The 26543-nt window shown below is 42.6% G+C and overlaps 1 protein-coding gene across 8 annotated transcripts in view; it reads left to right on the forward strand.

The window, feature by feature from the left end:
• Nucleotides 1-26543, forward strand: part of LOC128732780 (high mobility group protein DSP1) — a 77201-nt gene that overhangs the window by 32221 nt on the left and 18437 nt on the right. For all 8 annotated transcript variants that reach the window (XM_053826147.1, XM_053826146.1, XM_053826148.1 and 5 more), the window contains one exon: nt 5021-5239. In XM_053826147.1, coding sequence (XP_053682122.1) covers nt 5021-5239 — 219 coding nt within the window. The remainder of the gene's footprint in view (nt 1-5020; nt 5240-26543) is intronic.

Consider the following 26543-nt stretch of genomic DNA (forward strand, 5'->3'; position numbering starts at 1 on the left):
TGGTACAGAATCTAGTTCAAATCTGTTCCAAAATTTGTTACATTATAAAATCTAAAACGAAATTTGGTAAACAATATGGTGCGCAATCTAGTCTAGGTCCAAAATACGGTCCAAGTCCAGAGTCTAGTTTAAAATATGATGTGGCCAAAAATCTGGAAATTAAACAACAAAGAAGAAAACTTACTTCAAGAATAAAATATACATAGTAAAATTAGATTGGCTAAGTGTTCTTCTTTTTTATTCAATTTCCAGACTTCGTATTTTACTAAGACGCTCCAAAAACTTCAGCCCAAAATCTGGTTTATATTCTATTCTGGTCCTGTCCAGAATCTAAACAAAAATTTGATTCAAAATCTGATAAAAAATCTGATCTGGTCCAAATTCTTACTCAAAATCAGGTCCAAATCTGATAAAAATGTGGTCTAAAATATCAAAAATGTAGTTTTAAATCTGGTCCAGAATATAGTTCAAATCTGTTCCAAAATCTAGAGCAACATTTGATAAAAATTCTGGTCCGCAATTTAATCTGGGTTCAGAATGCGGGCCAGGTCCAGAATCTGGTACAAAATCTGGTCAGTGGTTTAAAAACTGATTCAAACAGGGTGGCCCAAAGTCTAGTTTATATTCTGGTCCAGTTCCAAATATAGAATCTAAAGTCTAAAGCCAAGATCTGGTCCAAATCTGATGAAAATGTGGTCCAAAATCTGGTCTAGAATCTAATGCAGCTCTCTAAGATCTGGTTCAGGTCCAGAATCAGATCCAACATCTGAGCAAAACTGAGGTTCAAAATGTGATAAAAACGTGATCCAAAATCTGGTACAAATCTGCCAAAAAAGTGGTCCAATATCTGGTCCATAATCTGATGCTTTTTCGGAATGTGGCCCAGACCAGGCCTAGAGTCTGGGTTCAAAACCTGATCCAAAATCTCGGTGGTGTTTTAAAAACTGATCGAAAAACTGTGTCCGGCCCAAAATATCTGTTAAAAAATATGGTCCAAAATCAAGTTTGTAACCTGATCCAGTTCCAGAAGCTGGTCTAATAAAAAATGTAGTCTAAACTCTGGTTCAGATTCTAGTTTAAACCTGTTCCAAAATTTGTTACAAAATCTGGAACGAAAATTGATAAAAAAATGTGATCCACAATCGACCTGAACGCTGGTTCAAAACCTGATCCAAATTCTGGTCGGTGGTTAAAAACTTGATGAAATTGTGACCCAAAATCTGGTTTAAAATTCTGGTCCAGTTCCAGAATTCGGACCCAAGTTTGATACAATGGTTTTAAATCTGATGGAAAATGTGGTGCAGAATCGGGGCAAGGTCTACACTCTGGTACAGGCACAGAATCTGGTCCAAGTTCTATAAAAAATGTGGCCCAAAAGCTGGTCAAAATCTAATGAAAATGTAATCCGAAAATACTTATGGTCCAGGTCCAGAATCTGTTCAACATTGTGGTCCAAAATATGATTAAAAATGTGGTTTAAGTCTTATCCAAGGTCTGGTCCAAATCTGATATAAATGTGGTCCAAAATATGATCCAGGTCCAGAATCTGGTTCAAAATCTGACCCAAAATCTGGTTGCAGGCTTAAAATCTGATTAAAAAACTGGCCCAAAATGTGGTTTATATCCGGGTCCAGTTCCGGAACCAAATTTTATTCAAAATCTGATAAATAGTTTGGTCCAAAATCGGGTCCAGGTCAAGGATGCGGGCCAAAATTTGATCTGAAATGTGGTCCAAAATTTAATTTCAAATCTAATTTTTTGACAAGATCCTCGAACAGAATACGTAACATTTGACGATGTTAAGAGGTGAACTGCTTGAAGTTTCTTACTCCGGTCCACTGGGTGCTTCCTGCGTTGAGTTTTCCATACATTCTCTATCAGTGTATAAGTTTCTGCATACTTTTTAACGATTTTTGAACACCGCAGACTTTGACTAGTTAGTGCAACGCGATAGCTTCTCCGGAGCTCTGTTTGTGCACAATTAATCAATCTGCACGTTGACACGCTAATCCGATCCATGCTTTTGAAATTTGCACCTATTTTGACAGTTGTGTTGCAGAATCACCATTTTATATGTACACACTGAAATAGTTTTCCTAATTTTTCGTTAAGAATTAGGCATGAGTCATTGAAAAACAAGTGTCCACTTTAAGGTTGAGCTCAATAATATCTTATATTGCACTTTTTAGATGCTCGATGTTTTAACGTTTTATTCATGTAACACTCCTGATGTTTGGAATAAAAAAAGAAATATTGAAAAAGCGTATAAATTTTGATTTTTCTGCTTTTCCTTACCTAACCTGTAACCATTAAATTTCATTCGCAACTGGGTCTGCTACTTTACTATGTCACGTTGATGACAAACCGGCAAAAGAATCCGGTCTCATCCTCTTTTGAATCACTTTGATCAAGTTCCCCAAAAACGGCGCTGATCTAATACTATTTTTGGGCGAAAACAAACACCACTTTCTGAACAAATATTTACCTAGATTCCGAGTTCCGACGAGGACGACAACGAAGGCAAAGGCAAGACCGGCACGGCAAAGCAATCATCAGTACAGTGACATATGCTTATACCAATAAACAACACACAGCTGTTTGTTTACGCATCACCATGAGTACCGTCGCTATCGCGCGCCGCCCGCCCAATCATCGTCGTCGGTCGTTGCCTGCACCAGGCATCGATTTGTCCGATATGATGTCGAATGTGAGAGGGTGTAAACAAAGTGTGCCTTGTCATTATAGCGCAATGAATAAAAAAACAACTCCCGGATTTTTTTTCCCGTTATTATCTTCGGCAAGCCGGTTGTACTGCTGCTGCTGCTGCTGCTGCATTACTCTAAAAGTAAATTGATCATCGTTGGCACACTTGACGCGCGTTGCGGTGGCGGCCAATTCAAATTAGGCGCATCATATTGTACAACAACCAATCATTATCCCGACGCTGACAGACGGACCGCCATGCCAGCGTGGCATGGCAGGGCATACAGCACAACACACAGTAGTAATGAGCAGCAGAAATTACGTTTGAATTATAAATAAGCATAAACACGAACGGGTCGGTCCACCTTGTTGTTGTTGTCACCAGCCGCCAGCGCAGCACCGCATGGTCCGAGCTCATTTATAATGGCGATGGTGGTGGTGCTATCGGGCAACAAACAGTGAGTGAGCGATGATGCCATCAACTCGCTCTGCTATTTATCAACATCGTCTGCTGCTGTATGTGTCATTCGTGTTCGAAAAAAAAAAATAATTGACTGTCGTCAGCCTGTGCTGTGCTGCTGAACTTAAATTGGGAAACCGGCAAACTAGATTGGCAGTGACATTGTCGCTTTCATTAATTACGGCTACAGGCTTTGTTAGAAAACAACAATGTCTGCACTGCGAAAACACTGAAACAAAACGCGTCGCTGCTGCGACTTGATTTCTAAACCAAGCGAAACAAGTTTGTCGTCGTCGTTGGTCCCCCTCATTGACCGGCGAATGTCGTTTGAAGCGTCACGATCGCCGGTCCCGGCGACGGAAGAACTGATAACAGATTCATTCACAAATTTCTATAATTGCCTGCCTCGTCTGATGTCTGACACTACCGGCAGGGCCGGTATGGAGACACACAGATTACCGAAAAAAAAATCATCTTTTTCTTTCTCGCTATCAAGTTCTTCGTTTTGTCGACAACCGACCGGCAGAGCAAAACATAAAGAGCTCAAGCCGGCTGCCTGTTTGCTTGCTGGCTTGCTTGCTTGCTTGCTAGAGCTCTATTGTGGCTGTGGCATTCATGTTGGTGGTTGTTGGTGGGTTCAGAAGAGACTCTTCAGGCGAACTTCTCAACTGTCCGCGTCGTTTTACCACCCAGCGTTGTGGATCAACGGTGGTGCGGGGGGGAATCGGGCTGAAGAACCGACCGGACGATGGCGAGATAGTCACGGCAAGAAGAAGCATAAAGAAATGTGAATGCCCCCGAGGAGGAGTTCGCACCGCTTGTCTTTTTTTTTTTGTTTCTAGTTGAAGCTGGTTGTTTAAAAGCGATTAAAAAGAAATAAAAAAAAAGTTAGGATTACCGCGGGCTTACCGTGGACGACGACGGCGACGATGGGATGGCGCGGGGATCAGCACTCTGGCCTATCATCATCCAGTAATAGCGGGTCCGGTGATGGCAGAGATGAAGGGGAGGGGAGCTGGGGGGAACGATGTGTATTAAGAAACAACCCGGGTGGAATGTACACGAGACCGGTTTATTTTTCAGCTTTTTTTTTGCCTGTGCTTCTCTCCCTGTTTAGATTAGCTCACTAAACAAGCTTTTCCTCCACGGTTGGTTTCGATGCCTGCCTGCGTTTCGACCAACCGAGTCGAGTTGTCCGGCTGAGCTTTCTACTGGCACAAGGCACCGTCGCTATTTTCGCCTTCCGGTGTGTGTCTGGTGTGTCAAATGGTGCGATTATGCTAAAATTTTCCCTTTTTTTGGACAATTATTTTTGTAAATTGAGTGATAATTCGTGGAATTATCCGCACACCGGGTGGGAAACTGGTTTAAAAATAGGAACTGTGTTTCCCTACCCTAACTGCCCCGTGCTCTGTTGTTGTTCTTCTTTTAACACTAATTGGATAAGATCCGTTGACGAAAATAGCGCACAACGGCGATGGATTGATGGAGCGATAACAACGAAAAAGTTGATTTAGGAGAGGTAGATTTGGTTTTTTATGGATTCGTTGTTTCTATTTCTGGATTTTTTTCGATATTAGTTTCAGTAGAGTGAACATCAAAGCAAATTAATATATTAGTAATTAAAAACAGGCTTTTGAAAATAGAATTAAAGTTTCAAAAATGGTTATTTTTACGCCTGTACACAGGCGGTGGTAAAAGTGAAACTGCCCGTGTAAAACAAATATACCTAATGATTCTGTATTTTTAACATTTTCCGGTTGAACAACCGTATTTTAACAACCCGCCATAAAAAGAGACTGAGATTGCAGTGGATTTATAATCGTTTAATTTTTTTCCTTCTTTCCCTCCCAACAGAATCAAACACACGTGCAGCAGACGCAGAACAATGCGATCCAGAACAAAATGGGCGGCGGGGGCGGTGGCAACCGGCCCGTCAAGGACAATAAACCAAGGGGGCGCATGACAGCGTATGCCTTTTTCGTACAAACCTGCCGCGAAGAGCACAAGAAGAAACACCCGGAGGAGCAAGTCATATTCGCCGAATTCTCCCGGAAGTGCGCAGAACGGTGGAAGGTAAGTAATCTACCAACCTGGTACCTGGTTTGTCGGTTCAAAACCAAAAAAAAAAATGCAGCGCTGTTGTTGTAAACATCTTGATAATTCTATCGTTTGACGTAATACCATCGTGAATTGTGATAAAGTTTATCACTGCAATCGGATTTCTAGGCTCTAAGCGGAACATTTTGTGAGAAATTTACGATTTCTATAAAATAATCAAACAATCCGGCAAGATTTCACTGGCTTATTAGGGATGTCAGACCCCATACTCCAGGTCAGTCGGTGTGGAAGACCGATTTGACTTCGTAAATCATACGTTGGACACACCAACAGGTCGGTTGGTTAGTGCTTTCATGGTGGAATCTCAGTCCAGAACGGCCACACGCCCCGGAAAATGCGGGAAGAAGTTGGGAATTTAGCAAAAGCTGCAATAAATTGGGAATTTTTGGAACTTACGTGCCAAAATTCTAAGGAAATAAGTGGAACTGGAAATAATACCTCATTCCATTCAACTTCTTAAAATTTATTCAGGGGAAGAAAGAAAGCGTGGACCTCCCGTACCGAACGCTTCCTATATCAAATATTTACAATACAATCGTTGCTAATAAAGGTTAAGTGATGCTCCTCCGGGCCACGCTTCATTTGGCTCTCTGAAAATAGATTAAACGCATCAAGTACTGTTTTCGAACAATCGAGCAGGCGAGAATCGAGGAAATTATAGCCAGCCATGACTTATTAGGTTTGCACAAAATTTTTATTTGGAATGTAAAGGCTGAAATGTACTTGATGAACCCAGAAATCATTTCACATCTATCTGATAAATTACCTGTCTTCAGCAAACAAATGTGGATAAGGCACAAGGCTATGCTGTTGAGAGAAGAAAAAGTTGTCGATTTTGAAGCATTTTCTCGGTGGTTGGTAGAAGAAATGGAAAACCAGTTGGCAAGTATGAATCCTATAGTATTCGGCAGAAAAGATCGCAAAGAGCAGCATTCAGGATCTTTTCCAAAATCAAGACCTGTTTTCAATGTCCATACTAAGGCTGATAACCACAAAGGAAAGTGTCCCTTGTGCAACTCTGAAGACCATTCAAGTCTGGTAATCACACTTTGCCGTTTCAAAAGCTATCGGTGACTCAACGTCGCTCCGTCGCGCGTTCCTGTAATGCATGCTACGTATGCCTGAAGTCCGACCATTCTCGACGAAACTGCCGGTCTGACATAACCTGTTCGGTTTGTCAAAAGAATCATCACGAATTGGTGCATGCTAACGAAGCGATCAATAAACCAGAAAGGAATTGGGGAAGAAAACCTCCGTCAGAAGATTTGTGTCACGTAAATGCGAGAAGTTTAAGTACGCTACTCAGAGTGGGAAAAGTTAAAATTCGTAGCCAGTAAAGTAAAGTTTGCGATGTTTATGCTCTTTTCGATGAAGGATCGTCACTGTCTATGATCGATGCATCGTTTGCGGAGCAAATGGACCCATCAAACCTATAACATATCGCTGGACGAATGGAATCTCACACAATGACTATGAATCCAAATTGGATTCATTTCATATCGCTGGTCCCAGTGAGCAAGCGAACTGGTACGAGTTGGAAAACGTTAGAACAATCAAAAATATGAACCTTCCACGAGTAAATTTCAACATCGAACGCATCAAGAAATTGTATCCATTTTTGGATGCACAGAAATTGGCTACCATGCAAAATGGCGTGCCTAGAATGCTCATCGGATCAAATAATGTTGGCCTTATTGTTCCGTTGAAAACTGTGCAGTATTCTACGAAGGGTCTACAACTGACACGCTGTCACCTTGGGTGGACAATTCATGGAGAAATCGAACAATGCTACAATGAACGTTGCTGATCAATTTCACATTCAATTGTGCAATGAAGAAGACGATGTGGAATTAACGGATCTTACCAAAAAGATGTATAAATTGGAGAGTTCTGACTCGGTACAACATGATACTGAAATGAAAATGGGAGAGCCTAGAACATCATGAAACAAACACTTAGGCTCGTTGCGGTGACCGTTTCGAGATTGGACAAATCTACAGATACAAAAATTTCGTATTTCCTGATAGTAAACCACAGGCTCTCCGTCGCCTCGCCTTCATTGAAAAAAAGATGGATGCTGACTCAGATTTTGCGTAACAATACTGTCAAAAAATTGAAGATTATATTTCATAAGGTTATGCAAGAAAGCTGAGTCCCAAAGAACTACTTCCCCTACATATCAGACAACAGGATCAACATTCTCAGAGGTTTTTCTGGAGAGGAATGAACCGCACTGATTCACCAGATGTTTATGTAATAACCGCATCATCCCCATCAATAATTGTACTGTTCGTGAAAAAGCTCAACGCTAAAGAATTACAAGATCGTTTTCCTGGTGTGCAACGAGCAATAGAAAAGCAACATTATATGGACGATTGTTTAGATTCAACAAATACCAAAGATGAAGCGATTGAACTGATTCGATGAGTTATAACCACATTCGAGCGCGGCGGTTTCAAACTGGATTTTCCGAAGCTAGAAGAAAAATTCTGTTACAGTCAATTGCTACAATTTATGATGATCATTTTCGATCTACTTTGTGTACTCAGTCCTGTGACCGTTCATTTAAAAACATTGTCTCAAGATTTGCGGCGCTTACAAACTGGCTGGAATCAAAAACTTCCTGACGGGCTGTTTTCAAGATGGACCGAATGGCTCGAACAAACTTTCGTGCTGCGTGAAATTCGCGTTCCTAGATTGTACTTCCCTGGACTTAAGACGTTTAGCAGTATGGAACTTCATGCTTTTTCTGATGCAAGTGACAAAGCATATGCTAGCGTGATCTATATGGTACATCGATCTCCAGAAAAGGTGCATGTTTCTCAAGTACTCGCGAAGTCCCGTGTTGCCCCTCTAAAGTCGCAAACCGTGCCGAGATTGGAATTACAAGGGTGTGTTGTCTCTAGTCAATTAACTCGCAGATTTCAAGATGAACACGGACACTCTACAGCAACGTGGAGATGGATACCATCGCAATTAACTGTAGCCGATCAGGCAACGAAAGTTTACAAATTTGCAAAAATGACAGCCTGCCTTAAAGGTCCTGACTTTCTATACACAAATCGAAATTTGGAAGCCCACATGGTAGTTTGTCATCAAGTATTGGAAGGTTCTTGGGACATACCTGATATAACGAGATTTTTGGATTTCAATTGGCTCATTCGATCTACTGTATATTATTTAAAGATAAGGCAGATTTCGGACCAAAAAAAGTTTGCTATCAACGTTCAGAACAACCGAAAGTACTACGAGTACACTGTTGGCAATCTGGGTCCTAATGGAAAAATGTTCCATTGTATTTTTGGTTAAATTTTATGAGGTTTAAATAATAAAATAACCGTCTCAAAAGTCACAAATGACTTTCGACCTAATTGAGCCATCTCAAGAGAGGTCTACAGAGTAAATTCGACGCGGCACGACGAGAGTATTCGCGGTAATCGACAGAAGCTTAGTTAGTGGGCAATATTTATGATGGGAATCCACCGCCAAACCCCGAAAACCGACCGTTAGGAAGCTTCCCGCTGTCTGTCTAGATATATCATGGATATATGTTTGCAACTGTGTGCTATGGTCAACGTTAAGACGTGAAAGCGAATCAGTTTTCCAGCAAAAAACAACTGAAAGAAGTAAAAAACAAACCGCCTTGGGAACTGCCCTTGGCAGATTAAAATTCGCGATTTGGGCAAGCCAAGCCAAAGGTTTACGTCCTTTGTGATGGCGCCTACCGAAAGCTCTGAATCAATAGATAAAATATCAGTCATGATTCGCTACCTAAATAGAACGTTCCATCAAACTGATTCAAAAGTACTTTTGGCACACTTCATTCCGTAGTGTGCATTTTTCATTTGAGTAAATTTGTGTAATTTGTGATACAGACCAGTCGCGGGACAAAGTTGTGAAGTTAAGCAATCCTCATGGTCATGCCAAGCACAGGGGGAGGAAATATCCGCAAAAAGTCGGAATTTCTTTTCAAGCAGTAGTGTGGCCACTGGCCACTGTGACACAGTTTTATAATTGAATCATTTAACGATTGAATTTTAAATTATATTATGTTGGAACGTTGGATTCTAGTGTGCTTTTTTTCCTAGTGCAGAACGATCGACTGTCATCTGTCGAACGGACAAAGGTGCGCGATACGGGCAATGTCTACTTTGATTTGCCATAAAAAAAATCTTCACACCCCCAAAAGTGTTCCATCCATAGCATAGCAACGACGCAAAGACGCGCAGCAGCGAGCATTTTGCATCCCGTTCACTGACTGACTGCTTTTTTTCAGTTAGTTGTTGTTGCTCGTCATTCACTGCCTCACTCCTTTCTTCGAGTATGTCTCAAGAAGTATATTGTAACGGTTTTATTTTTCTTTTCTTTTTTAATCGAATCGTCCTCTCCTGTATGCTGTATACCATTGTGTGTCTTGCTTGTTTCTCTTCTTGTGCGTCGACCGTCGACGAGTTGCTGCTGCTGCGGCACTTTATTAGTGGTTGGATGAATTTCAAGTTTATACCCATCATGGACGGACCCGGTGCCTGCCGGTGTGTTCGAAATTCGAATCGAATGGCTGCTGCTGCCGCAGGGGCCCCCAAACGGCGATGTTGTATTTTAAAACACGCGAATCAAACGGACACAGGTCTCCTGAGAGTGATGCCTTTTTATACTGCTGCTGCTGCAGCAGTAATGCGTACACTCCGTGCCGGTGCTCGGTGGTACCGTAGTGTGGGCTAACAAGTAAAAAATTCCGTGAAAAAAAAAGTGGCACAGCAAATACACAGCAACACACGCACGCGGTCGGCGAAGGCAACTGCAGTTGCAGGAACCTGTTTGGCAGATTTTTATAGGTCAAATGTGAGGACTGCAAACAACACCAAGCTTGGTTGGTTGGTGGCCATTACGCGATTTACGCACTTCAATTCAATCGCTTCTCGGGCAACAAACTTGCACGCAAACGAGCGTGTGTTTCTTGCCGTGTTAAGCCTTGGCCGTTCAACCAGAACCGCCGTTAATGGCACTCGATTGTTATCGGTTTGGAATGCGATGAAGACAATGTCTCATTAATTGTCAGTTACAAAGTTTGTGGATGACTGGCCTACTGCGATCAAAGCATGAGTCGGCGGACGCCATTTTCAAACCCCGCAAAAGTAATAAGTAAAATTGATTAACTATTTCAACTTGGACGTTGTTCCAAATTCCAGACCACACCATTCTAATCGTTCATTTTTCAGTGTCATTTACACAAACTCCTAGCTACGGGTTACACAACCCGCATGGAAGGGCCGCTGCTGTAGAACGAACCACCCCGGTCGGCGGTGCCGGTCGGTGATGGTGGTCGTCTCCTTCCATTTCCTTTCGCCGGTAAGCTCACCGAGCCGGTCGGTCGGTCGGACGGTTATACTGCACAGAGCTGTAATGTCATGTCATAATAAATTATTTCCACCCTCCTGGCGGAAATTTATTGCTATCCGGTCCGCTACGCTGCTGCTACTGCTGCACCGTGTCGTGGTGGTGGCACACAATCCTCGTTCCTGATATCCACCCGAAAATCCAGCGTCAGCTCGTCCTGACTGTACTGTGACTGTGGAGTGGAGAGTGTAGGAAAACTGCATTTTCTACCATCCACAAGTGCGCGCACACACACACACAGCCACCCATACTCTTACGGTTATACTCACACTCACACCGGTCGGTGGTGGTGGCAGAGGTAAAATCCCCGGTGCTTTAAAAGTGCAAATTAAAATAGAGTCATTCATCATACTCCCAGGATGGCAGCAGCACCCCGTGAAACGTTTCATGTGGTATGAAAAATTTCCTGAAACCGAAGTCAAACCCGGCCGGCGGCCGGCCGGGCCTGTTGGTCAAGTAGGAGCGTGGAAATGTTGTGGAAATGCGCGCCGAGGCCCGAGCCCGAGTAGCATCCCATTTAAGCCATTATGCTGATTGATCGCTTATCTCGGGTTGCAATTTTCCCGCATGGCCACCCGAAACACAACTGCTGTGCGATTGGGCTGGTTTACCGTCGTAGCCATCGGGCCTCGGATCTCTCGAACCGAATCCGAGTCGACCAGTGAAAGAAAAGCACAGCTTCAGCAGCAGCACGTGAAACTGGAAACACGTAAATGATTGATAACATAATAATTTTAAATGAAATTGAATTTAATAGCACTGTCCTTCCCGTTTTTTATTGCTCTTTTTATCGGCCATTTGAATCGATGTCGCGAGGCCGCCCCTGATGGGTGTGTGTCGGTGTAAGGAGGACGGGCCTGGGGAAAGGGCAAAAATTGAATCCTCAACACTTTAATTTCACGCTTGCCATTTTACAACCGAATCGAACGCGAAACACAAAGCAGTAGCGTGTGGTAGAGACGCGCGAAGACGAGAGGCGGGGCGCACGTGAGTAAGTATTAAGTAGGTATGTATTGATTTCGCACAATTGAAATGACGAGCCTCGGCCAGCAGCAAGAAAAGCGAGAAGCACCGTGCAAAGTGGGTACGCGTACATGGGAAAACACTGAATGATGAAAACAAATTAATGATTCACTTAGATTTTGCCGCCATTAAAAAGGTGTGTACGCTGCTGCAGCAGCAGCAGCAGCAGGGCAGGTTGGCTTGCGTGCGAAGAGTACTGGGCCTGGGCGCTACTCTATGGTTTTGGATAGATTTTTTTATGTTTATTTCTTATTTGTTAGCTTCGTGTGAGGCCGAACGAACTGTTTGAAAAGAGGAGAGAGAGACAGGGGGGAAGTAGTAACCAGCTGTTTGTAATGACCATGATCGGACCAGCAAGCCTCAATCATGCGAACAAAGCGCGGCTTTGAAATTGTTCTCGAGAGGAGCTGCCTTTGATTGGCGGGTCCGATTCAAACAGCTGTGATTTGATGAGAAACGGTGTTTTTTTTTCTTTTTCTCAATTACACACGTTTTCTTTTCAATTGTTAATGGCTATGATATCTATCATTCGAAAGGAGGCTTCGCGTAATTTTCGCCGCAGACAGCTGGCACGCTTTTGTTTCTAACTCTACATAAAAGCTGAACCGGTCGGACACTGTTTAGCCAAGGTTTCTGCTGTTCACGTGCAAATTTTACTGAGAATAATTGATATTTAATCAATTCTAATTCTTCAAATTTGTATGAGGGTCATTCGCTGATAAAGAGAAAACACGATAGGTCCTAAAGGACGGCCTTGAGGAACTTACACGGTAATGGGAACACTACCCGATGTCTTCGCCTATTTCCTCCGTCAGTCGCTTAACTCAGACGACCTTCTGGTACACTTCTGCTAGCTAATCTGGGCTTGACGACTCAAACTTTTTCTCCGTCGAAAGTATAGGCATGGACCTGATTTCGTTGGCGGGAATTTCATGCCCTTGAAAACGGAATTTACCCTCCGGTTCCATACTTCAGCTTAACGACAAGGTCGTCGGAGTCCTTTTATGGTAGTCAGTATGGCACCGAATATCACCCTTCCCTTCCGTTCTTCAGTGTACCAACGAACGTGCTCCCATAGACTCGGGAAACCATCACGAAAAATAAAATTAGTTCAACTAACCTGCTAGCCGTAATAAGATCTGCTTACTCGCGAAACTTAACTTGAGGCACAAAAAACTTTAATTTACCACTCGAACAGTTAATTAGAGAAATATTATAATGATTTTGCTCAAATTGTTCACTTGAATTGATAGAAAAACTTCACTTCGTTTCGATTGCAATTCCGAATCCGCGTCCGTCGTTGTTTGTACGTTGCCAAGGAAGCGGACGTTTATATGCAGTGATGCCAACGTAAACATTTGAGCATGAAATTGACCAATTATTTTCGCTATAAAATTAAAGCTCCTAGAGTGTCGATAATATATTTATAAAATTCACTGATAATAAAATTCATCGTAAACAACATTTTAGGTGATTACTGTCGGATCTAGTTCAACAGCAAAAATAGCTACGTGATTCTACGTTTCATAATTGTTCATAACAGATTATTACCTGCTACATACTAGCAACTCAGCATAAGCTTAGCAAAAACAGAACGATAGTGTGGAAACAAGCACTGAAATCAGTAGAAAAAGTAGCTGGACCCTGACGACCTTCACCTTAAAAAATCCTACCAAATCCAAATTGTCAAACACCCTCCAGTCAGTTGTTGCTATCGTAACCGCTTCTTGTTTGAACCCAATGATAATAAATAGACAGGTTAGCAGGAAAGACGTGTTTGATTATGGCTGTGAACCATTTCGCGAAATTTTTAACTTTTTGGTTAAAATTTGACAGTTTGATGGTTTTTCGAAAATAACCCTGCTCGGGAGCATGGTTAGTTTTAACTAAAGAGCCTTAGAGAGTCGCCATCTGAAACAAAGAATCCAGCAACAATGCAGCTGCGTCTGTCAGTATTGCCGCACGCACAGATTATTCTGTGATCAACAGACAGTTGGAATAAATAACTTTTATAAAATCTGGATATGTAATTCCTTTTTAAGATAATTTTACCACAGTTAATGGTTGTACCGTAAATAGTTATGCTGCAGTTATCTGTTATTGCTAATTCTTTCGAGAACCAGCGACTTAAATTAAAGATTTCGAGTTTCTTGATGCTATATATAATAACAACATACTCGAGGAACCTTTCTCTGAAGCTTTTATTTTGAATACAGTGGTAATCCGATTGTGTCACGTTTTTTACCCAATTTTGTTACGCTTTTGATTTATCAAAAGCTTAGTTTGAAAATCATTTTCAAACATGTCAAATGTGTTAAAACACTGTGAAAAGAACTGTGTTGATTATCGTGAAGTTTCCACAAAAGTTGTTTCTTATCTCCACAACTATAATAGCTAGAAGGTCACTTTCTTTGGCAAAGTTCTTCATCATAATCTTCTCAAACAATTTGTAGAACATTATTTTACTCTATCTCTTACTACTTGAAAAATAAATTATCTATCTTACTTTTAGGGGGGTTAATCAAAGAATCGTTCGTACCATAAGAAAGAGCTTTTTACGCTGTGAAATTTCTCTGAACATAGTTAACCAGCATAATCAACCATTTCGGCGCAATTAAAAAACGCTTGGATTCATACCTGTGGGACCTGTGCTGTGAACAGGCGACAAATGTCCACAGAGAGGTAGAAGGAAGTGCGAAATGTCCTAAAAGTGATCAGAATTAATTATATGTAGTTCGTTCTAAGTTATCTGCAAAAAAAATAAAATTGAAAAAATACCCGATTTTGTCACTGTTCCGTTTTTGCCACCCCTAAATTCATCATGGGGGTGACAAAATCGGGTCATTACTGTAATTCATAAAAAGCTGCTAAAAATTCAGAAAAATCTGCTCAAAAAATGTTCTTGATTTGAGAGGGCGTCTCTCTATCTTTTACAGGCTCTCTAGTCGTCTCCTGTTCGATTGGACTTACTTTTGACAACTGATTCTGTTCGATTGGAATTTTCGGTTTAAGATGGCGACTCTAAGGCTCTCTAGTTTTGACTAAGCTTTTGACAGTTCGATGGTTCGCTTCTGAGAGCCAATGAGATATGCACAGGTGAGGAAGAGAGCTTCGACGTGCTTCACTGATTTTTCGTTGAATTTTTTTACATTGGTATGGATGCATAATAAATTTGTTCAAACAACCCGGGTTGAAATGAGATGAATTTTATCTATCAAATAAAGGCAAATGAACATTGCCTTTCGGACTTTTCTTCTGTTCAGTTGGTGATGGAAATGGTTTTCGTCCAACAAACGGTGTTTGGTGCCTGGAAAATTGGACTTCCTGCACCATAATCATAGGCTGATACTCCGCCGGAAGGTCCGCAAACAGTAGAGGACCGATCCATTCCTCGAAAGTGTGCAACCTTTTCAGGTTATGTGCCCAGAGATAAAAATTAGTTTTTTCGTCGTAAAAACGTGGTTTTTTTTCGGAGTGAGTGACAAAATGCTTCGAGGTGAAAACTCTTCATCGGTAGGAGGAACCAGCGCGCGGTAGTCCATATTTCCAGTCTTCCGGCGGTTGAAAGGCCCACTTGGAAGTTTGCGGTGCAAACGTATCTGGAGCTAGAGGACCTTTGGAATGCTGTTGACACCGTTTCGAATCGCCGAGCGAGAGCAAAAATAATTTTCCTTCTTGATCCCGTAAACTACGTTCATGTGAAGGAGGCAACGTCGGCAAAAGATGTTTGGGCTAGTTTGGAAAGTGCATTCGAGGATAGAGGTTTGACCAGAAGAGTCGGATTACTGCATAAGTTGATAAAAACTGAACTGATTGCCTGTTCGTCGATGGATGATTGATAAACGGAATAAACTTTCCGATTTCTGAAGAATGGGTAGGAACGTTGCTACTGGCCGGTCTTCCTGACGATTATCGGTCGATGATAATGGCCCTAGAGAACTCGGGGGAACACCGATTACCGGGGATGCAATAAAGACGAAACTGCTGCAGGAGGTAATTTTGTCGGTAGAGGATGCTGCACTACGTGCAAGTCGCCGAACGACACCAATAGGACGCAGTTCCGAAGGAAGTTTCAGGGCAAGAAGCGAACCAAGGAGTAATCTCCCGAAAGGAATATGTGAACAGCGGATTCGAAAGTTGCTTAAAGTGGCACGGCATCCAATATCACAAGACTACAGCGTATACTCCGGAGCAAAACGGGATGGCAGAGCGCGCAAACCGTTCCATAGTTGAACGCGCTCGATGCTTACTGTTTAAAGCAGGACTACCGAAGAGATTCTGTGCTGAGGCCGTGCACACATCCGTTTATTTGCTTAGCCGATCACCAACACAAGGCCATGATTCTACTCCTGAGCAAGTTTGATCCAGAAAGAAACCTAACCTTTCGCATCTACGAATCTTCGGCACCAAGGCTATCGTGCAAATTCCCAAACAGCGTCGTCGGAAATACTCCACGGACAAAGCCACGGTCCGCGATGCCCTTGACCAGAACATCGTAAGGCTGAGCTACGTAGACACCAATCAACAGATTGCTGATGGCCTGACGAAGACTCTTGAACGGATCAAGCTAGAATGCAACCGTGTCAGGCCATTTGCGACTCCTAATTAACTCGGGGCGATACTCAGCCCCGCCATCTACGCGCCAAAAACGGTCAGCATAAATTTGAGAATGCTTGCAAGCTGCGCGACAATTCAGCTCCTGCTCATCAAACTCGTGGTCACACTGGATGGAGTTATTTCCCGGGGGATCATCTGGGACATGTGTCAGCGGTCGGTCGATTGTTGATGATATTCATCACCTCACACAAAGAGCACGAAGAGCACACAGCTTACGGAGCGAACCAAACGCTCCCAGCAACCTCCAAAATGGGGAGCACCAGGTGGAATGAATTTACACTCCACGCCTCGTACGCGTAAATAGTCCTCAATCTGCGGCTGGTCTAGAGTTTTTAACAGCTTCTTCAGCTCCTGATCCGCGCCAGTGAAGCTAGTCCCGTTGTGCGGTAAACCCCGAATAATCATGAAACGGATAGCCATTGTACAGCAGCTGGTGTCAAGCGATGGAACCACTTCAAGGTGAACGGCCCTGGAAGTCAAGCAGGTGAATAACACCACCCACACTTTTCTACACGTCGGCCAGGTATCAGCAACTTTGGCTCGAGCAGCACGTTCCTCGAGTCAGCCAACCTTCACACACAAAGGACCAAAATAATCGATCCCCGTGTTGGTGAACGGGAACACGAATGGAGTCGTTCTTTCAGGAGGAAGATTTCCCACGATACCTGCGCCTTCCCTTCTCGTCGATGAACCATATAAACAACGCAAGCAAAGGCTTTGTCGCTCGCGTCACAGAAGCTTTTGCAGTTAGTTGGTATCTTCTCACTAGTCCGGAAGCTTTCCTCCAGCAGTGGAAAGTCCAGCGAAAATACAAAATGATCAGTAGAAAGATCTCACCTAATACCAAGAGCACTCGGGTGCTTTTTCTCGATGATCTTCCAGTCGACGTAAGGGTTGAGGCTCTGTTGAAATGTTTCCCTTCAACCCGTAATCCAGCTGCTTCTAGAAGCAAGCTTGCATGCCATACTAGCGACACCGCTATAAAAACGTTCACTGACTCTCAATGGCAGTACCTACTACTAACTTGGCAATGTTCAATAACCAACCAATCAATGCAAAAAAAAAAAATGCAATTTTCAGTCCGTTTTTTTAAGTTTGAAAAATAGTGACTCACTTTTTCCCTACGATAAAACTGAACCTTGTCGTGGTGTAGGGCTTTTTAACTAATCAGTAAATGAACAGCGGTCACGTTTACTTCTGAATGTGGGTATATATCAAAATACTTTTGTGATTTCAAGTGGGACTCGGGGTAAAAATTTACCAAATGTGATTGTTGCGTTGTTCAGAAAGTGCTTTTATTCCGTTTAAGAATAATGCCAGTATGGGGATCTCTGACAATAGATGAAGTTTTCTGGGATTCATCCCTGTTTATAACAACTGTCACAAATATCTCCGAAAAATGTCGGATTGATTCAGTTGGTCGGAGGCTTAGGGTTAGTAAGGGGATGTAAGCGGGATACCAGATCCAATTGGATGCCGAAGGACCACTCTGTAATGATTACGGGTAATAGCACTTCTTAGGTAGCAGATGGGAAAATTAGGTCAATTCGTGTCGCGTGTTCAAGTTTCGGCTAGGCGGTGCTGCTAGATAGAGTAGGATTTTTGCACTGGCCCCGTGGCTGTCCTGAGCTCTGATGGCTGCCCGCGGGCTCTGTCTATGGGAAGGGGTCGAGTCTTAAAGAGACGTTTAAGCCCAGAGCTTTACAGCACTTTGGTCTCGGCGGGCGAGTCTCTATATTTTGAAGCTTCTGTCGACTACCGCGAACGTCCAGCTTGTGCTGCGCTCAATTTACTTTGTATCGTGGGAATGCATTGTGAATGCTAAGGGGATGAAAGATTAAATTTGCCCTGATAAGTTGATCCGAGTTGCTCCGAAATTTGTCTTATCTATTGGTTCATTTGTGGTTGTTTGTGTTGGGAAACTAAAAGCGTGCGCGCGGTTGAAGACCAGTGTCAGGCGGGGCTGACGAATTCTCCACTTCTTCACTATACCACATATTGCAACTCGAGTGGTACAAAAAGTCCAAAGCACATTTACAAATTCGATCTATTATTTTTCTTCTCATCATCATCATTATCATCATCATCGTCATCATCATCATTATCATCATCATCGTCATCATCATCATTATATTTAAAATATGACATTCCGGCCTTTGGCAGAGAGATCTTAGAGTCAGTTCGTGGAGTCCGCGCAGGGCCGAAACGCCTCCGCCTGCGGGTATAGGCGTGACGGCTATGCTTGGGGCTCTACCTGTGTTTTAGTGGGCGCCAGTGCCTGTCTCGTCAGGTAGAATTGATGTTTGAGGTCTCCCTGACACTTTGTTGACAACACAAAAGGGCCCAGCGCAGAGTTTTATACGCTATTAAGCGACCAGTTGGATAACCCGAAAAAAAGGAAAAAAAAAAGGAAAAATAGTGACTCACTTTTTCAAGACTGGTGAAAGGATCATGGAAATTATGTGAATACAAAGTAATAATTTCGCGTAATGAATTGTACCTAGTTGCCACGAGACGCGAGGTGATAATTGACAAAAATTCTTTTGGAACGCCTGTACTATTACCATGTGATGTGAAACATCAAGTGTGCCTTGGTATAACATAACCAAGGCAGTCATTTTAACTTCCTTCTAATAAATTGAGTTTATTTTATCGCACAAAAAGAGAAAACGACCTTTTGCGTATTTAGAACAATCGTCCGGTTAAAATCCTCTTAATCACAAAGTGAAATAGCTTTCCCAGAAGAGACTACACAAGAATTCTGATTGTATCAAATAATGCAGCTGCCATCTGAAATTTAATAGACAGAGAATAAGCATCCACCTGCAAAGTATGCATGCAGGCATGCGTGCATGCAAGCAAGCAAGGCAAGGCGAGCATGATTTGGAGCATGCTGTTGCAAAAGCGGAGAGGAGCAAGTTTGCCTTCCCATTCGTTTGCATAATTTAATGCGACGTCTTTCAGCCCTTTCAAAATTCATTACCCCCCTCTCGTTGGCGGCGTCGTTGTCGTCGTCGCCGTCACCGTCGTACGCACGCATGTCAATTCATGATTTTGCTTTCGGATTCGGATTTAAATCATATCCGAATCTGATAGGCAGGGAACCACGAACCAAGAGGACTCGTGAATGAATGGAAAAGTTGACTTTGTTAAATTGTCCAGTTTGATTAGAACTGTGAATTAGTGCTGAACCAATAAAAAAATATGACAAATCATAGCAGGCCTTTTTTCATCACATCCATTTAATATTTTTCATTTCGGCTGTGTTGTTGTTGTTTTTCTTTTTTTTTTCAACTTGACATTGGGTTCATAAAATATTTTAACAATCCACCCGGAACGAGTCCTTGAACACAACACACAGATCGAGCAAGCAAGCAAGCAAACAGAGGGCACACATGCATACAGCTTTAAAAAGGGCTGCTGCTGTTCTATGCAATTTTAAGTGGAATAATCCAAAACCGAAAGCTTGTCACGAACCAAACCCAACCGACCGACCGACGGTCCGCCCGTCCCGTGGAAGAAGGACCCACCGGCTGAGTGGCAGGATGATGAACGACCGTCTAATAAATACGGAAGTGCTCCGCTGCGCTTCCATAAATGCGGCAACAAAAGAATCACAATTTCTGGCTGTTTAGTCCAATTGTTGGTCCACACTGGCACATTTTCCGGATCATTCAAACGCGATCCCGAACAATTGCGGAGCCAAATGAAGAATTATTGTGACTGTAATTGCTGCGAATCGTAATTTAGAGTCGATCCTGTGTGCAATTTCCGAACCGGTGAAGCAAGTGCGGTTGGTTGGTTGGTTGGTTGGTCCATGACCGGAGGACCGTGCGCTGCTTTCCATGTTTTTCTGCTGCTGCCATTTACTGTGGCACAACCCAGGCACGCTGAAATAAATGTATACATACGCTTTTTCTGTATGGTATAGCACATAGAATGCAGCACACGCCAGCGAGTTATGTATAGGTACACTCTGCTTTGTACATACATAGAGGAGGACTCGTGTGTCGTTCTCGGTTCTCGGCAGGCAACGTCAGCAGAGCCTGACGGCAGCAAGCAGTGACAGAGATGGAGCGGTTGCAGCTCACAGAAATGGCATCTTTCAACCCGAAGTAAAATTAATGCCAGTCTAGGCTGGCACAGTTCTAGCTAGCTAGGCCAGGATGATGACTAAGCAACTGCAAGCTGCAAATTTGCAAGGCCCCACACCGATTTAGGAAACCATTCACAGTCGACGCGAAATATTTCCACCAACCATCCACCAAAGGTGGTGAAACATTTCGAGCTCGATTAAATTATGTTCCGGCCGGTGGACGGTGGACCAAACAGCACCACCCTGGGGTGAGCGCAAACTAATTTTAATTTCAATCAGCAGAAACCTAACACCATTTTCCTGACGCGCGTCATCCATTCGCCAACCTCCAACCGATCCTAAAGCCGCTAAAGCAAGCCTTTGGCGAGGATCTCCAGCTCCAGCCAGAAACTAGGATAAAATGGTGGAACACGAACGCGCGCGGGCGGGACGGGACGTTGAAATATATAAGTAGTACAACATCCACTGCCGCCATGCCATGATGATGAAAACGACGACGACGACGACGGGTGAAAGGAACACATCCATTCGCCGCTCGCTCGCTGGCTCGCTTGGGGAACAGCATTCGATTATGCCGCCGGGTGTGCAGCAGGGCTCGAGTCGAGAGAGCTCTAGATGGAATTTGACGGCGGCAAAAAACGGTCGATTTCGCGCGGAGGTTGTTTTTGTTTTTTCTTCTCTGAATTCGGAAAAAGATAACAACGCATCAACCCGGATATTCAATTGCCATGCAGGCCGCCGTCGCCGTCAAATCGCAACGGACGCACTTTGTCGTGCGTGCGTACGTGGCACGGAAAGGATGCTTGGCAGGGCAGGGCCCCCCGGTACATATGGATGTTTGTTTCATAGAATTGATTGTTGTAGTATGATGTTTCTGATGTTCGCGGGTCGAAGGACCGGCTTCTAAGCACACCCCCCGACCTCTTACACGGTGCGAAATGATTGCGTGTGTAAAGTCGAAAGTCTAAGCTTTTTCTTGCGGTTTTCTATTGTCCTTGATTATTACTGCGTGGAACATTTCGTCGTTTTTTGGATTTTTTTTTTGTTTCGCAAAACACGGGTTTGGATCTTAGAGTTTGAACTAATAATCTAGGGTTTCTCCGGATCCGAACACAATTATTTGATAATTAGAGGTTATAAGTAGAACTGAAGCGAAAAAATGTTGCAAAATTGTGTTTCATAGGTTGCTTGGTTGGTCTGATTGGTTACAACTGGCGTCGTCTGACGCCATGTTATTTTTTTGCCCAGATAAACCGATCAAAAATAGGATGAATGCTAATTCATCGGTTTACAGACAATAAAAAAATATGTCATTGAATATGTTATAAGAATCGAGTAAAATGTGAAAATCACTAAAATTTTACACATTATTCTATAATCGTCATTACAATAAACGTATTACTCGTAAAGCATTCCAGTGCAAATAGCACTGAAGTAAAGAAACACAAAGAATTTGTTAGCTTCAAGTCTGTTCGACAAACGAAAACGAAAGCTCTACGAGTCCTGCTCAAAAATCAAACCTGAATTACTCAAATTTTTCGCAAAAAAAAACATCCGAAAAAACTTATGAGAAGTTTTACCATTTTACGCCGTCGTCATCGTGAATGCTGCGTTCCGATTCATTCAAAATGGCGACATTTGGTTGTTCAGTTCAGGATGTAAATTTTTTATAGCAAACCAAATGCAAGTGGTTTGTACCCGGCGCAGACATAGCAACCGACGATGGTTGGTTGACTATATTAGGGCATCATTAGTGGGGTCACAAATTTTGGTTGCAATGCAATTTTTTAACAGAACCTAACAGAACAAGTTTTGGACTATGTTCACATCTGAACTTGAAATATGTACTTTTCTATTGGTCGAATTCTGGAGACAATTTGAACTGTTGAAGGCTTGCTTCGAGCCTGTAGCCTGTTGCTTGACTTCCTGATTGACCTTCTTCAACCCGCAGCTGACGATCAACGATCAACGCTTGTTGTGCACTTTGCAGGTAGTCTTGAGGGGTTTCTTGCACGCTTTAATCACTCACGCTACAGTACTTTTAGGATAATTACTTCGAAATTAGCATCGAAACCTCTCGAAAACCTCTGACTTCTTCTTGATGAGGAAAAAGCGAACTGTGTGAAATCATCCACGAGCGTGACAAAAAGTTTTGCAGCATTCCTGGCAACAAGAGTGATCGGTTCCTTTCCAAAACACAGCTTGCACGGGGTCGGATTCCGTTCAATGGCTCGCGGCCACTGCTTGCAAGTTTTCGTGCATTATTTCCAAAATTTTCGGTTCAAAACTCACCAACAGCTTCGGTCATTTTTTCGGTCATCCTTTTGATGCATAACAAGACGGAGAACCAATACGAACAATACGCCACATTAATAGTCATCTTCAGGCCCTGAAAATTGACTCCGCAAATCGTTTCTTGATGTCAAACCGTCATTGACTGGTCGTCCTCTGCCAGACCAATTCCTAATGAGCTTTTTGGAGCTTATCCAGTGATATAAAATACACTTCTCATCCTTCATCAAGTGATATGACTTGTCCCGAAATCTAGCTTAAATGTAACATTTCTTTGGTTGGTAACAGCAGGTTTAGCCTTACTTACTTACTTAGTTGGCCTTACGTTTTATGAAAAGGCCTGCGTAGCTTACGTTCCTCCATCCAATTTGGACCATGGCAGCTGGCCTTCAGTTCCGCGGCACCCAGGGCTCCCCAGATCTCTCTCCTCCAGATCTTCCCACCTCGATCACTGTGCCCCTCTTCGTCTTGTTCCTACCGGACTCGATGTCCTACCTAGCCTATCCGTCCAACTTCAAACTCATCCTCGCCTATTATCACGGTACTGCCTAAGCAGAGGCCCTGTTGCGCTCGGTCCTGTCCGCTAGGGTATATTTCGTTTTAGACGTATTATTCTTCAACCCAATTTTCCATAGCCCTTTTGTCGGTTTACATTATCACACGCGGCTTTGAAATCAACTAACAGGACCACTTACCTATCATTACCTTACCAGTCATGAAACGGTTTGGTCTTTGCAAAATGACGCTTCTTGTGGCACCTGTGTCGCAGGTGCCCCTTTCCCCGTGAATTTTTTCGCGTTCTGCTTGAATTCGGCAAATGCGGCAGGCTTCTCCTTGCCCGTATCAAGCATCCAACCGGTCTTTAGTTCTTCGGCCACCAAACGTTCACAAAAGACTCGGGGTTAACTGCTCTTCGTTGAGGTTCTCCAACGCCGTTACTAACGGGTCAATAAACAGGATTCGGGCAAGGTTACAAACAGCTACGAGACTAAGGTCTCCTTCCTTTTGAAGCTTCGGACCAGTTGACTTGTCCGTTGCCGAATGAGTGAGCTTTCGGACGAGAGTTCGCGAGGAAACTAATTTCTTTGCGTAGACGTCCTTCAGCTTGGTCCAGATTTCGTTAACCAGAACTCATCTCCCGGATCAGGTCCAAAAAGTCATCTTGAATAAAATAAATTATCCTGTTCGTTGGATAATTTGTTGTTCATTTTGGTTGAATTTTTCCAGCTCAGACGCAGCTATCGGCGCGCGTCCTTGCTCGACAGCAGCTTCAGGTATTTCTCCACGCGAAACTTTCAATTTTCAGATCCCTGTCCGGTCAGGAAAACCCGGATTTATTTCGTGGAATGCTTCCTTCCGTAAGTAATGTCGCCCGTAACCACTAGAGCGTGCCCAGACACTAGCAAAAGATGTGGCATTCGACCTTTCCGAAGAATGTTTTGGCCTGTGAATTGCAGTAATCGCATCAGGAGGCAAAACTATGATTACTCATCACAAAAATACCTACCGATTAGGTTGAAAATCTCTGACCTTCGGGGCTGCAATTGGATTTAAAATCGAAGTTGAAATTGGACTAGAAATTGGACATGAAACTGGACTAAATATTGGAGTTACCTCCAATCCAGAGGACTTGAAATTTTACTTGAAACTAGGATTTAACATATTTCATCTTACTTTTTCACACTTTTTACCTTTTTTCTGTTCCTTTTTTCCTGTTTTCCAGCACCGTTTTTTCCCCGTTTTGCTTTCACTTTTTGTATTTCCTTCCGGTTATTCTCTTTTTTGTTCGTTTTTCTTTTTTTTGTCTCGTGTTTTCTGTTTCATTATTAAGTTTTTCTTCGTTTCCTGTTCCCATTTTGTCTTATTTTAAGCCTTGTTTTTGTCTCTGTTTTTTGTAATTTCATTTCGCGTTTTCCGTTTTTTCATTTCCAGGTTTCGTCTTTTTCTAACTCTTTCAGTTTTCTCCTTTCATATTCCATTGATCTCGCTTTTCCCGTTTTCCTCGTTTCTTCTATTGGTTTTCTTTCATATGGTTTTCACTATTCGTCTTTTTCCCTTTCGGTTTCTCTTCTTTTCTGTTCCGTTTTCCCTTGCGTGTCAAGTTTTCCCTCTTTGTCTTTCCCGTTTTCTCGCCATTTCTGTCCGGTTTTTTTTCCTGTCTCTCTTTCCTCTATTTCTTTCGTTTTCTCTCTTTTCTCTTGTTTTTCGTTTTTTCTGCCGGCTGCTTTGTCTTTCTTTCTTTTCTCTTTTACGGTCTCGATTTTCGCCATTTTCAGTTCTGATTTTCCTCTTGTTTTTCACTTTTCTGTTCTAGTTTTCCTCCACTTTCAGGCCCATTTGTCCAGTCTATTTTCTTGTTTACGTCTGTTCCATTCTTCCTCTCAATATGTCCTGCTTTTCCTCCCTTCCTATTTACGAGCTCTTCGTTTTATTCCATTTGCCTTCGGTTGTCGTTTTTTCCTTTTCATATTCTTCTTTTTTCTCCTCCATTTTTATCCCGTTTTTGTTCCGTTTTTCTTCTTTTCTGTCCAGCTTGTCCTCGTTGTTCTCGCTTTGGTCACGTCTCAGTTGGTACCCGAGTGTTTTACTAACTAAACTACCGCCACCCGCTATATTAGGTAGTTTAAAGATCTTAGAACAAAAATTATTATTACATTTTCAATAAAACTCACTTCTAGGGTACTCTGAGTTACAGAAATTATTTTGTTATATAATGAATTTTGAAGAGAAGGTGGGGCACGTGCCAGCAGTGTGCTCCCGCTTGGGGACGCCAGTGGTGCCTCATAACCTCTTGTAAAGCAGCAGCGGGAACAGGATGTACACTGAAATCGCTTTACGCGAATTTTAGAATTTACGCGTTTTTTTTACGCGGTTTTTTACGCGAATTTCGGAATTTACGCGGTTTTTTTTACGTGAATTTCAGAATTTACGCGTTTTTTTTACGCGAATTTCGGAATTTGCGCAGTTTTTTTCCGCGAATTTCGAAATTTACGCGATTTTGATTTACGCGGGACGTATCCTTCGCGTAAAAAGCGACTTGAGTGTACACCAGAATCTTTTTTTTCACGTTCACTTTTTTACGTCCGAAATTTGAATTAACGTCCTCTGTTTTTACGTCCCAAATTTGAATAAACCTCTACTTTTTCACGCCCAAAATTTGAATTTATCCCCTCTGTTTTTACATCCAAAATACAAGTTAATTAATCTCGGCAAATAAGTCTAAATTTTTTCCAAATCTAATCAAAATCTTAAACGGAACCCGAAAATTTATCTGGGATTCTACTTGTTAACACACAAGTCTGTGAAAACAATAATATCTAACGGGTCTAGCAATCCTTTCCCAAACGTAATTAAACTCGACATCGACATCAAAAATTAGACTTTGAAAGTTCCGAGAAAAAACTATTAAATAAATTGTTTATTCGGTACGAATTTGTTCCTACCCGTCCAAGTTTTAAACTAATCTAGTTGGCGGGGCTGCTGTTTTATAGCACAACAAAACTTTTCTGTCTCTTTTATAGCAAGTACTAGCTGTCAAGTTGTTCCAGTTGTTCAAAATGGATGTTCCGTCCAATCATTTTTTCTCCAACTTAGCAGCGGAATTTTAAAAATCTTTCAAATCAGGCAACTGATGTTGCGATTTTTGGTAAACCCTAGCTTTCGGCGCCTTGCTTGCAGTAGTTAGTAAAGTAAGATAAGTTTCGACAGCATCCTTGTGCTTGCTCGGCCGCAGAGCGGCACCGACCGACGTGAACCAACAAACGTTCTTTTCCCCACGGTCGTCTTCGGCGGCGTCGTCCTGTACGTCGCCAATTGACGTCGTCGTCGTCATCT

This window comes from Sabethes cyaneus, chromosome 1 (assembly GCF_943734655.1).
Source record: "Sabethes cyaneus chromosome 1, idSabCyanKW18_F2, whole genome shotgun sequence".
Taxonomy (NCBI): domain Eukaryota; kingdom Metazoa; phylum Arthropoda; class Insecta; order Diptera; family Culicidae; genus Sabethes; species Sabethes cyaneus.